This window comes from Ammospiza caudacuta, chromosome 7, assembly GCF_027887145.1.
Source record: "Ammospiza caudacuta isolate bAmmCau1 chromosome 7, bAmmCau1.pri, whole genome shotgun sequence".
NCBI classification, from domain to species: Eukaryota; Metazoa; Chordata; class Aves; order Passeriformes; family Passerellidae; genus Ammospiza; species Ammospiza caudacuta.
In genome coordinates, this window is record NC_080599.1 from 39,187,421 (window position 1) to 39,200,290 (window position 12,870).

The 12,870-nt window shown below is 46.3% G+C and overlaps 2 protein-coding genes across 2 annotated transcripts in view; one reads left to right on the top strand and one right to left on the bottom strand.

Moving 5' to 3' along the window:
• Positions 1–14: 14 nt before the first annotated feature.
• Positions 15–4,738, top strand: TOE1 (target of EGR1, exonuclease). The gene is made up of 7 exons (XM_058808795.1): positions 15–146; positions 232–272; positions 383–479; positions 631–789; positions 1,080–1,339; positions 2,609–2,783; positions 3,835–4,738. The coding sequence occupies exons 1-7, from the start codon at positions 33–35 to the stop codon at positions 4,618–4,620; spliced, it is 1,632 nt and encodes a 543-aa protein (XP_058664778.1). The 5' UTR covers positions 15–32; the 3' UTR covers positions 4,621–4,738.
• Positions 4,739–5,375: 637 nt separating this feature from the next.
• The window catches only part of TESK2 (testis associated actin remodelling kinase 2), a 76,148-nt gene continuing 68,653 nt past the window's right edge, over positions 5,376–12,870 (bottom strand). Inside the window, exons 10-11 of the mRNA XM_058808290.1 lie at positions 12,022–12,157; positions 5,376–10,180 (exon numbers count right to left, since the gene is read on the bottom strand). Coding sequence (XP_058664273.1) covers positions 9,171–10,180; positions 12,022–12,157 — 1,146 coding nt within the window. The 3' untranslated portion in view covers positions 5,376–9,170. The remainder of the gene's footprint in view (positions 10,181–12,021; positions 12,158–12,870) is intronic.

Consider the following 12,870-nt stretch of genomic DNA (forward strand, 5'->3'; position numbering starts at 1 on the left):
CGGGGCGGCGGAGGCCCCGTGCGGGCGCGGCCATGGCGGGCCCGGCGCGGGTGCCGGTGGTGGACGTGCAGAGCGACAACCTGGCGGAGCTGTGGCCGTCCATGGTGCTGGCGCTGCGCTCCGCCACCTTCGTGGCCGTGGACACGGTGAGGCCGGGTGGGGGCGGCGGCGGCGGCGGGGAGGGGCGCGGCCGGTCCCGGGGAGCCGCTGACGGTGTCTGTCTCCCCGCAGGAGCTGAGCGGCCTCGGCGCCAGGAAGTTGCTGCTGAGCCCGTGAGTGCCCGGTGGGGCGGGGGGTGCGTTTCTCGGTACCGGCTGCGCGGTGCCCTCTCCTCCGAGTACCGGCAGGCCGCAGCCGTCATGGCCCGTTCTCCCGTCGCCAGGTGCATCGAGGAGCGCTACAAGGCCGTCTGCAGCGCCGCCAGGACACGCTCTGTCCTGTCCCTCGGCGTCGCCTGTTTCAAGCAGCTCCCGGAGAAGGTGCGTGCGCGAACCACGCGCCGTTTCGTCTTGGTCGGTGCCGGGAGACGGGGACGCGCTGGGAGATGGAACTCCCGTGGAAGTGTCCCGGCTGTTTCGGCAGCTCCCCCTGACAGGTGTCCCTGGGCTCTTTGCCCCTCTCCTTGTGCAGTCTGAGAACACGTACCTGTGCCAGATCTACAACCTCACGCTGCTCTGCACCGAGGATTATGTGGTCGAGCCCCAGTCAGTGCAGTTCCTGGTGCAGCACGGCTTCGACTTCAACAAGCAGTACTCCCAGGGGATCCCTTACCACAAGGGCAACGACAAGGTACAAAGCCACTCCCTCTCAGACACCTCAGCCTGCTCTGCTCCACGTTTCTGGGGGTGTGCTGGCTTCCCCTGCTCCTGCATGAAGGTGGGCACACCCTGGGCTCCTGCCTGCAGCATTATCCCTTTCACCTCCCTGCTGCTTTAAACCTACTGCTTGCAGTTGCTTTTCCAAACGTTTGTGTCTCTGTTCAGAGTAAGTCACAGCTGTGGGCAGCACGCTCTGAGGGCTCTCCAGGGTGACTGCCAGTCAGGGTGCCCAGGCTCACTGACGGATCCTCCCTCGTGCAGGGCAACGAGAGCCAGAGCCTGAGTGTTCGGACGCTGTTCCTGGAGCTCATCCGGGCCAAGAAGCCGCTGATCCTCCATAACGGCCTGATCGACCTGGTGTTCCTGTACCAGTGCTTCTACGCCCACCTCCCGGAGAACCTGGGCACCTTCACCGCCGACCTCTCCGAGATGTTCCCGGCAGGAATATACGACACCAAGTACGCCTCGGAGTTTGAGACGCGCTTTGTAGCCTCCTACTTGGAGTACGCCTACAAGAAGTGGTGAGCAGCACGCTGGTACTCAGAGCTTACAGAGTCAGTGTGTTTGTTTTTCCGGGCAAGGGGGCTGTGTCCTTTCACTGTCCCACTGACTGAAGGTGCTTTTCAGGTGACTCTGCCCTGCGCTTTTTCTGTTTCTAGAGTGGCTTTGTTTTTAATAGGCCTTACCTGTTTGGTGTGCAGCAGCTGAAAGAGAACTTCAGAACTGGTGCCAGTAGAAGACTGACCACAGTGGCCTGGTCTGAGATCTAATTGTGTCACTGCCTGGCTCTGGTCCAGCAGTGCCACAGGGTCATGGCAGGACATCGCACAGAAAAGAAACCAGGGCTGTCCTGCAGGTCTCCTAATTATAATTCTGTTTTGTGAGGGACACTGCAGTTAAAGGATGGATGCTCCCTGCACTCCTTGACACTGACCAGCTCTGTCACTCGTCCTGCACACAAGATGCCCATGGCCCACTCTGACTCCCATCACTTCCTTCCAAGTAAGGGTTGTGCTCTTGTTCAGGACACACATCTGTGCTTTGCAGTCTGGCCCCACATTCTGCAGGCCCTGCACAATCTAAACAAGCCCCTGGGATCTCCATAAAGCTTAAGTCATGCTCTGTTTGGAGGAGAAATGGTACTTTTGTGACTGTTTTATCTCAGGAAATGCCAGTTTGACAGGTCTGAAAACATTCAAGATGGCTGTTCTCAAAACATGAGAGTGCTTTGTTTTGACAAGATAAAAATAACTTTCTAAGCTGACATCTTAAATGTTTTAACCCCAGTTCTTGTTAGGTAGAGCCTTCCAAAGGTTTTGACCTTTTAACCAGCTCTTGGAACAAAACAGAGATCAGATTTTTTTTCATTAAATGAAAACCCTTTCCTTGTTGCCTGCATTGTCCAGATTCAACCTGCCTGGGTGGTGACTGCTGGACAATCTGCACAGTACCTCATTTTGGGGCATCTTTTCCTTGTCCATTACCATTATGAAGACAAACACATATCTTAGTGCCCTTTATAGTTAAAAAACCAAACTGCATCCCCTTCTCCTGTAACTTCAACAGAGATGCTGCTTTCCCTTCCTCTATGTCAGCATAAGAAAAAAACCCTTTGAACCAGCATAGAAACAACTACTTACTAAAGTTGCTCTCCTGGGATTGAATTCCTTTCCAGCATCTGGGGCTGGAGGTCAGGAGCAGGAAAGTCACGGAGTTAAGAGTTGATGGAGAGCAGTGTGTGCTCCATGCCCTTGTCCCATCCCACAGTAACTGTGCTCCTCTCGTTGCAGCAAGCGAGAGAACTGCAAGCTGAGGGAGTCGAGCGCGCAGCACCTCACGGTGGAGTTCTGCAATTACCCTGCCGACATGTCCCGCTACATCGACTACCGCTACTGCTCTCTGGAGGAGGACAGCCACAGCAGTGCTGCAGGGGGCAACAAGGTGCCTGTCTGTGAGAAGTTTTCAGTAAGTAACACAAATCCCCGCTCCCTTCCTGACTCCATGGAAAGGAGCACATGTGGCCTGAGCCAGAAGTTGTAGAAAAGCATCTGGCAGCTCCCCCTCACCTGCTTCATAGTACAAGGAACATTTTCAAGCTTCAGGTGGCTTCATGGCGGACAGGCCAATAGTGTGCTCTGCTTGGAGGTTGGGAATCCTACAGGCTTCATTAGGAAGATTGCAACAGAGTCTATGGCCCTAAACAGTGAGACAGAGAGTTACAGTATCCCTTGCTGTCTTGGGGAGGCTGCAAGTTCTGCCTTAGTATGGCTTGTCCTACAAGAGAGAAGTGCCACCTCTACCCTTCCCTTTACTTTCATTAGATATAAAAAATTATTACCTGTTTGCAGCTTCTGGCACTGTAGCACAGGGTGGTCCACAAGAGCTCGTCCTTGTGCAGCTACAGCAGCCAAGAGTCCATCTGGTCAGATCATAGCTGGCTTCAGGTGCTTCATGGAGAAAAGGAGCTCTCCCACATGTTGTACATTCTGTTACAGAACATAAGTTAGGGAAATCTCTGGAAGTTTCTCATCCAATCACCATCTCAGTCTTGCTCAGAGCCTTGTTTGGTAAATTTTGAAATTAAGGACAAAGATTAAAAAACTACTCCAGGTCCCTGTTCCAGTGCTTGACCACTACATGAAAAATGTTTTCTAGTCATAATTTCCCCTGACTGTTGCCAGGTTTCCTCTCCCTGTGCTCTCACAAGAGTTTAGCTCCACCTTGCCCATAACGTCTGTTGTAGGTACCTGCAGACACCAACTAGATATCCCCCTCCCCCTTAGCCTTGTCTTTTCCAGGCAGAACCCACCTTGCTTGGCCACTGCCCATATGCTGTGTGCTGCACCAGTGCAGTGTGGCAGCATCTTTCCTGTGTGCTGGGGGGCTGTAACTGGACACTGCTCCTGCTCCAGCCTCATAGGCCCTCAGTGGAAAGGAATAATTAGCTCCACGTTATGGTGATTGCTGTCTTAACCAGTAGGATGGAGGCTACAGACCCCTCTCTCTTTCTTGCTAGGCCTATGGGTGGTGTCCAAAAGGGGTGAAGTGTCCAGAGTCTCATAACATTGACCTCATCATTGACGAGGACGACAAGCTTTGGGAGAAGCGCAAGAAACGGAAGCACAGATGGAAGCATCGCAAGAACATGAAGGTGCTCGCAACAGCATTCCAGCAGGAAAGCTCAGGGGACAACATGGAGCAAGCTCAGAATGGGGAGGAGGGACCACCACGGAAGCAGAGCTGCTATGAGCCTGCAGCTGCCATAGAGCTGGCAGAGATTGCACCCAACGGGGAGGGCAGGCCACTGGAGGAGATCTCCATGGACATGGAAACAGAGGTCAGCTCAGACACCAGCACACAATGGGAAGAGAATCTGGGGGGCACTGAAAGAACTGACCAGGGAACAGCTGCCCAGAGCCCTTCTGCCAGGGGAAATGCCTCTGACAGTGACCAAGCAGAGAAGAAGTCCAAGGTTGGGTCGGGCTCAGCCAGTCACCCAGCCACCCGTGAGACTGAGGCAGCAGGTGCTGCAGGAAAGAAGGAAGCCCATGGCCCTCCTTCCCAGGGGGGCACACACCGAGCTGGCTTTGATGCGTTCATGACAGGCTATATCATGGCTTACGTCTGGATGCTCAAGCAAGGGAAAAACACAGACCCCAGTGCAGGGCCCTGGTTGCCAGACTGCCATAATAAACTGTACCTCAGTGGGAAATCAGTACCACTGCAAATAGTGAAGAGCTTGTTTTCTAAATCTTCCAAAGCTCACAGCGAGAAGATAAAGTTGGCCTGGGACACTGCATAGAGCTACAGCACTCCTCACTAAACTGCTTTTTTTGTCTCCTCCAAGTTTTGGAGTTCTTTTTTCCATCAGGAATTTGCAAAAAAGGGAACGGGTTTCATATTCTTATTTGTGTTTAACATCTGACCCATTAAATTGCTCTCAGTTGGAGTTGCCCGTGTTCCTTAGTGGCATGCAGGGATGTGAAGGCAGAGATGAAGCTGAAGGGGGGCAAATGTACCTTTGGTTAGAGCATGCAGAGATGAGACCTTTGCCCCTACAGGAGAGAAGGGAAGGAGAAAATTCACATGGGAATGTGCTGATTCTAGAGCTGGCTAACTGCATGCGGAACCAAGCCAGAGCAGGTCTTCAGACTTGTTCCAAGGGCAGAGGCAGTGGGGCTGAAAGCCAGATATGGGATCCTGAGAAACTGCACAGCTTCCTGTGCTACTAAAGCTAATTAGGGCTAGAACAGAGCAGCCACCGTGGCAAGCACTCTGCAGGCTACTGTCAAAAGCCATCTTATCTGGTAGCTCACAAGACACGGTCAGAGCAGCAAAAAAAATCCTCGAGTCTCATGGATTCAATAGTGGAACTCTTCAATGAGATGCAGGAGAGAAATAACATTTACTGAGGATGAGTTTTCCTTGGGTATAACTCAGCACTGAGTAATAGCAAATATCTCAATCCGAGATTAATGGCATTTCTATTTTAAGTAAGCATTCAAACCAGCTTTTTTAACTTAAAGCAGTTGTCCTCTTAATCACAAGACTCAGGCCTTGATTTCATTTTTATTTTGAAAGCAAGTTGGGAAAGTTTACAAAACCCGACCAAGAAAAAAATTATGAAAATATTTAAGTGGATTCATCTTTGGTTACTTCTTATTGCAGTTCCAATAAAACATACACCATTTCTATAGTTCAAAAAAGTCAGAAGGTCAATCAACATAAAAACAAGACGTGCTTTCTTTACATATTCATAAATATCCGCAATATTAGAAAAGTTGTTTCGCAAAGATTTTTTTTCTGGCAGTGTTAACTTACTATTATACACAGGCTACAAACTTCTTCCTAAGCCTTTAATTACAAGTTCAGCTATTTACAGACTGCAAAATATTAAGACGTAAAACTCCTTCATAAATACGAAAATAGATCATCTCGCAAAGATCTTTATACTTAATCAAATATCTGGCTGCCCCTCCTCCCAAAAAAAAAAAGGTTATTTGTTTTGCATAGAAATGTAGTGACATGCAATATAAACAATAGCATTAAGTGCAAACAGGAATTATTCAAGTGTCTTTAGTTGTACTGGCAAAAAATAACAACGTTCTGTTACACATAATACATCAATGCCTCTCCAACAAGTACAAGTCTGCTACAGCCCCTTGGCTGTGCTGCTTTTGAGGGGCAGCAATTCACATGCATTCTCCTGGCTGCACTTTATCAACCTGCAACCACAACAAAAATAGCTTATAACAGACATTTAATTGAACTCAACATAGATTTAAAGTGAATTAAAAACATCTTTGATCTCTTCAGGGAGATGTGTAGCAATGTGTAGAAAGTACTTTAAAAGAGCAAGAACTGCTCCTGTAAAGTCAAAATCATGGTAAAATCCAATCACGATAAAACTTTGTCACGTCACTATAAAACAAGGAGTTTGCTGACCACATGTTCAAATTCATGTTTATCAGTGGCTGTCAGAAAATGGCCCTCTGTGGAAAAGCAACCTCAGTAGCCACAAAACCTAGGAATTACTAGGTGCAGCCTAGATTCAGCTTTATGCAGCCAAAGGGATGAGATGTTGTGACTTCCAACTGCATCCTTGAAAACACTGCGTTTCAGCAACCACTTTGCAATTTTTAAAATGACCTTTTACTCCAGTTTCATACGTGCCTCTTCCCATGCAGACCAATCCAGGAAAGGCCTGAGCTGCTACTCCTTGGCATTTCTGTTTCTGACATCTCCACCTCAGTACCAAGAGCCAGAAATGTTGGTAGCTGTGCCCAATGCATGTCAATTGGTTGTGCTTAGAGCGGACATTTAAGAAAATAAAATTTTATCTCTGCTGCTTTGTAAGAGCTGTTCAGGGCAGGGAAACATCATAAAGACAGCAGTGTAAGAGAACAGTGAGGTCACTGCAGTGGGTGCCCTGGGGTAGCCCCAGCTGACTGCTCAAGCTTTGCAGTCAGTGTCAGGGAGGGCTCATGACGAGGTGTCAGCACTGACAGCCAGGGCTGGCTCAGGGGAGCCCCAGGGCAGCCAGAGGTGTGCGTGTGCTCTCCGGTCAGGCTGCTGGGCAGCTTCCCTCAGCCTGGTGATCCAAAAGTAAACTACTCATTATTGCTTCTTTGTCTGAAGTCACACACCTAAATGCATCTTGTGACAACAGAAGCTGGTGCTGATGGTTTCCCTCCCAAAAGATACAGTTGTAGCAAAGATAAAAAGATTTAAAAATGAAAAAAAAAGCAAGCAGGCACCAGGCAGGCAACTGAGTTCTAGTATTTCTCTGTCCTCAAAGTTACACACACACAGTGGCAGCCACACAGGCTGCTCTGCACTCTGCAGACACAACCCAGAAGACAGAGACTACTCTGCAGATCAGCACCTTCAAGAGGCAGAGAGGTGTGGGCCAAAAGGGGTGATCTTAGTGAGCACAGGCATTTTCTCTTTTGAGCTGTGAACAGCTGCCTAATCTGGCATGGACTGTATTAAATAACTCAGCAACACTGGGCTTCTCCTTTCATTCATAACAGCCACTGCAAAGGGAGAACTGCCCAGGTTAACACATACTTCACTAGAATAAGTCACAGCTGTAACTCCTAGAATAGCTACCTACACCTCAGGAAAGATACATATCCCAGCCAAGAAAGAACTAAGGCTTTCTCCATCCTTTCTTTGAGATGGGAGAAGAGTAGAAATAGTCTGGCTTCCATCAGAGACTAGCTTACAGTATCCAGCCTTCCAAGAGAGCAGGAAGAGTGTAACAGGCTACCTGGATGAAAATCTGGACTCTGCTGCATCACCATCTGCTCAGCAGGTGTGCAATGTTTACCTCACTTAGGAATGATAATATAGGTTAAAAAAACCCCCATAAAATAAAATTTTTAAAATCCCATGTTTTTTGGGATGATGATAGTGGAAAAGGGAAGGATGTTGCACAAATGTCACAGAATGAGCTTTCCCATACATTGCATCCCAGAGCAGGGATTGCTGATGATGGTTTCAGCAAGCAGCATTAAAGCTCATGTTGCTGCTTCTTTCACAGGTACCCGCTGGTCAAGGGAAGTAAAAAAAAAAAATTAAAAAAAATATTATCCTATTCAGTGATAGGAGAAACCAATAAAAACAGCAGCTTCTTTCTGTAGAGGAAACAAAAAGTCAATTTAGGACAAGCTAATTTTCTTCAGTTTGACAATTCAAAGCCCTCCTGTGAGCTGTCCTTTCCAAGAGCACTTGTGGGGCTACAACACTGCTGGCAACTCCCCCTAAGCAGGGGATTCCTCTGTCCTCTGTCAAGCAGGCTATTGAGAAACCATCATTACTGCAGTGAAATCAGTGAGATGGATGCTGTACCAGAGAGGGAGGTGTATGTGACCCTTCTAGCTTAGTGATAATAGTCAATTGTGATGTAGCTACTCTAACTATTCTGCAGAAACAAATCACGATGTCCACTCAGCTCTTCAGAGATAAGGGCCCACCCCCTGCCAAAAGCTCAGAACAGCTGGTACTTTCAGGAGCAGTTTCTTCAGAAGCCCAGAAATGGCAATGCCTGGAATATGCTTCTCTGTGCCCTGGGCAAATCTTCCTCCACATTTGGGCTGAGGTACATAAAGAGCTGTACAAGGAAGCGAGCTTCCCTGCACAAATGTATTAAACATCATTACTAAATCCCAAGGGAAAATGAAACACCAGGGAACAGATTCTTCTTGTTAATCACAAAGTACTTGTCATGTGACTCAGCCTGCAGATTGTGACCAGCATGAGGGGTTTTGTTTTTGCTGCTTTTGAAAGAAGAGCTTGTTTAATGCTACAACAGCATTCAAAGCAGCTCTGAGACTAGAGAGCATTCCTATCTGCTCAGCATAGCTCAGAAAGACTTCTGTGCCTGTTTCTGAAACACAGGCTCTGACTCAGGTGCACTGGTGCAGAATGTTAATGAAAAATATGCAGTGGCTTAGAGCAGATGTTCAGTTAGAGGAAGAGGGGAAAATCTACGGGTCATTCTTTCTACTTTACATGGAGCTTAAGACCTTAAAATGCCCCATGCTGGAAATCCAGGTCAAACTGTTTAATGGTGCCTGCTCCAGCTGCTGCCTCCAGGAAGGGCTGTGGGACCCACATGGCCATTCTGGCTGGAGTAGTTCCCCCTCCTAATTCAAATCAGGAAAGGGAATAAGCACAATTTGAAATAAGGTTTTATAAAATGATCAGTCTCTTCAGACAATGTCTGCAGCTATCTGTCCTACAGCCAGCTTGTTGAGTCTCTTTCAGATGTGAAGCCCAGCACTGCAGAAAAGCTTAGTTTAAGCAACTGGGAACAACTCAAGGACACATTCAGTCTGAGCCCTCTCTTCATATGTCACAAGCTGACTTTGTGCTGCCACTTGCTGAGATGTTGGAGGAGGTCTGAGACAACAGGGCAGGACTGTCCCCATCCTGCTCCCTGAAGGGCCATGCCTCTCTCTTCAGCTCTGGGGGAGGACTAACACTGAACAGAGGCTTTGTAGGCTCTAACAGCGTAATTTTCAGTAGGTCATCTTCTACCTCCATATCTTCAGAAGGGAGACAACCTGCAAACACTTGTGGGGAGCCACGTCCCTCAGAGTTCACTGAATTCTCAACTGGAAGCTTTTTGTAAGATGGCCGTGACTGGGCCAGCACTAATGGTTGATCACATGCTGGATCTCCACATGTGTTCTCAACAGGGCAAAACCCATTTTCCTCCTGGGCCACTGGCCCATCTGAACAGTCCATATCCTCTTCTTGTCCTGGTGCAAGAAGAAACTCTGTTCTGTGAGGCTTGGCGTGAAAGGGGGGAATCTCTGACACACCATATTTAGTGCTACTCAAGAGTTTTTGCCGAACCTCTGCACCTAACTGGGCTGGGTCACACCTGCCAACAGTTGAAGACAGTCCCCCAAAGAGGCCATATTCCTTGTGTGGTAATTCAGGAGAGAGTGGAAGTGATCTGCATCTCCTCCCAGGAAGAAGGGAAAGGTCTTGCCAGTCTGTGCTGTACGCCTGCCGGAACTGGGACTGGCTGGCTTTCAGGCCTCCACCCGCCTCTGGAGAATGCAAGTCGAACACGAGGGAAATCACAGACTTGCTTGGCATGTCAAAGAATTTGATCTTTCCCCCCTTGAGGTCCTCCCGGGCACTGAAGGGGTTAACTTTGCGGCCTAACCCTTTGCTGGGTGTGTAGTAGGGGTCCTGCACATTGATCTTCCGGGAAGGTTTGCGAGAGAAGATATCCGACTGGCTGCGGGACAGCCAGATATTGCGGCGCGGACGGGGTGACTTGGGCGGGATCTTATCATCCAAGGAACTCAAACGTTTCACTCCTGGTCCTTTGTCAATTGATCCTGAGTAGAAAAAGAGAAACACTCTTAGCTTAAAGAAGCTCCCTATAGCTGTGCACCTGCTCACTCACAGAGCCTTCATGAGCTCTGTAAAGAAGAAAGCTGTGTTTCTGATATTCCAAACTGTGTTCCATAAGCGCATGTCTGCTCCTTCCTTATAAGTTGCTGCACAAACACAAGCACACCATTCTCTTCTCTTTTCCTCATTGTATTTAGGGCCCCTGCAAACCTCCTTGCTGCCAGTACACTGCCACAGCAGAGATGGCACAGGGTGGTGTTGGAGAAGAGCAATTTGCATGTTTCTAGATTTATCATCCTGGCTTCCAGCAGAGGTTGCCCAGGGTCTGTTGGTGCTACTGACCACAAAAGAGAACCAGTACAAAACATAGTTGCCAAAGAATTGTTCACCCTGATGGGAAATGTCTAAGACAAAAAAAGTCTCTCCTTGTACCATGCAGATTTTAAGTCATTCTATCCCAGCCTCCTTTCAGTACATTATCCAACACAAAAGTGGAGATACATGAGAGTCTGACCCTAATGAACAGGAGATTAAAAGTTGTATATATGCCTGTGTATTTGCACTCACTGCACACACACACATTTATAAATAAAAGCTGTATCACTAGATTAGGATGAGAAACTGGTAGATGTTAACTCCTCAAGTGTTTGGAACATGCATCTGTCATGGGCTCTCAAGGTGCCTCTGAAGAGCCGTGTTAGACAGCAATAACAAATGGGTATAAAGAAGTGATAACTCCTTTTGACTAACATTTCCAGAATAAGCACATGAATTTTCACTTTTCCCTTTAAATATTGTCACAGCCATTCCATGTAGGAAAGACTAAGCAAGTCAAAGAACAGCATGTAACACTTCTTTGAGAAGTACTTGTTTTGTACATGTACTCCAAAGGGAGAATACCAGAAAAAAAAACAAAAAAACAAAAAACCAAAAAGCCCCCCAAAAAAAACCACCAAAAGAAAAACTCCAACCCAAACAAAAAATCCTAAACAAACAAACTTCCTTTTTAACTCACACCTCTTTTAGATGCTTTCCAGGTGTGGGAGAACTACCACATGCATTAACTCCATGTGGCTTGACATAGAGAAAAATTATTTCAATCTACAACTATATTACAGATCAATAATTATGTCTTCAATAATTATGTCTATATGTTGCATTATTGGTATATCCACATAATATAAGAAACTATTTTAAATGTACTCTTAAGTTTCTAATGCCAGAAGTGTACTAACATATAACACCCAAGTCAGAATCCAGCCCAGGCTAAAAGTGTTTGCTCCCCACACCAGGTGGCACCAGACAGCTTTAGAGAAAACCTTTCAAGGCAAACATTCCCAAGCAGACCTGGGACTCATCTTTTCTCGTCTTTCAGAGTATTTCTAGGTACTTTATAATACTCTTGCATCTTCTGTGCTCTTCCTCCTGAAGGAATTTAAGAAGCCTCTAAATATTACAAGTAACATACACCAAAGAAACTATGTATATGTACCAAGTACGGCAGTGATAAATCAAAAATTTATGGGTTTTCATATACTATCAGCAATTTACAAACCCATTCCCAAATGAACTCTAAATTTCCTCTCAAGATCTTGGGGACAGAATATTACCAGGCACTTTAAGAAACAGCTGGTTTTTTCACCAGAGGACATTCCACAATGCAAAGCATAGAGCATTGCTCCAGAATAATATTCAGGGTTTGTGTAAAATCATTCATAAACCATAAATAAAACCATATATAGCCAAATATCAGTTTTCAAAATATGAAGCTTTTCCTCCTCTTGCTGTGAGCACCCAGCAATGTTTGTACAATACAGACATTTACCTTTTGGTTTTCTTTCATTGTTGTCAAGGTTCATGAACTTTCTGTCTCTCTCAGAGTCCTCATTTCTCAGGCGGTTTAATATTTCCTCCAGTGTTTTGACAATATCAGCAAATGAAGGACGCAGCTTTGGATCCATCTGTGAATGCACACAAATCAAATAAGTCCATGTGGGTTTGTCCAAGCTATCCTGCTTACACAGTGGACAGAGAGAGGGACAACCTGAGGAAACTGAGGAAATTCAAAATGGTTTTAAGTGTGTTGTCATTGCAAAAAAAAAAAAACAAAACAACTACAGAAAGAAGGGGAAAAGTAGTATTCTATCACACCTCTCACATTTAATAATAAATTCATAAATATTCTATGAAAAAGAAAAATTTTAAATTTAAAAGGTGGGAAACTGCCAGATTCATGGCTTGTGAGGGGGTTTGCTTGAAACAGCTTGGATAGTTCAGGATTTCTTTCTGCATTCTTTCTGGCTATCAAACAGAGATTATGTACCAATGTTATTTCAAAAGGACTGCACAAAACAATATGGCTATGTCAGTCTTTAAAAGACTGTAATTATTCCATCATCTCCTTGTGGCTTTAATTAAAACACCTAAATGGCAGTGCTGATCTTAAAGCTGAAAATGTTGTATTTTTCCATCTGTTAATTAGCCATACTACTCAGTGTACTGGTCTATCTTGTAAGGAAGGAAGGGTGGTTATATAATTTGACAAAGCTATAAATTAGGAAAAAGAAAAATCCATATTTCCCAGGTAAAATATTTCCCCTGCTCATCAATATGTATTAGTCTGTATTTCTCAGTACATATTTATTTATTCACTCTAGCAGATACACATCTCTAA

What these genes read in the sequence shown, in the direction of transcription:
- TOE1 (XM_058808795.1), top strand. Translation starts at nt 33, where the DNA reads ATGGCGGGCCCGGCGCGGGTGCCGGTGGTGGACGTGCAGAGCGACAAC. An exon ending in ACCACAAGGGCAACGACAAG is followed by an intron (nt 790 to 1,079) that starts GTACAAAGCCAC and finishes TCCCTCGTGCAG; the next exon opens with GGCAACGAGAGCCAGAGCCT. An exon ending in GAGTACGCCTACAAGAAGTG is followed by an intron (nt 1,340 to 2,608) that starts GTGAGCAGCACG and finishes CTCTCGTTGCAG; the next exon opens with CAAGCGAGAGAACTGCAAGC.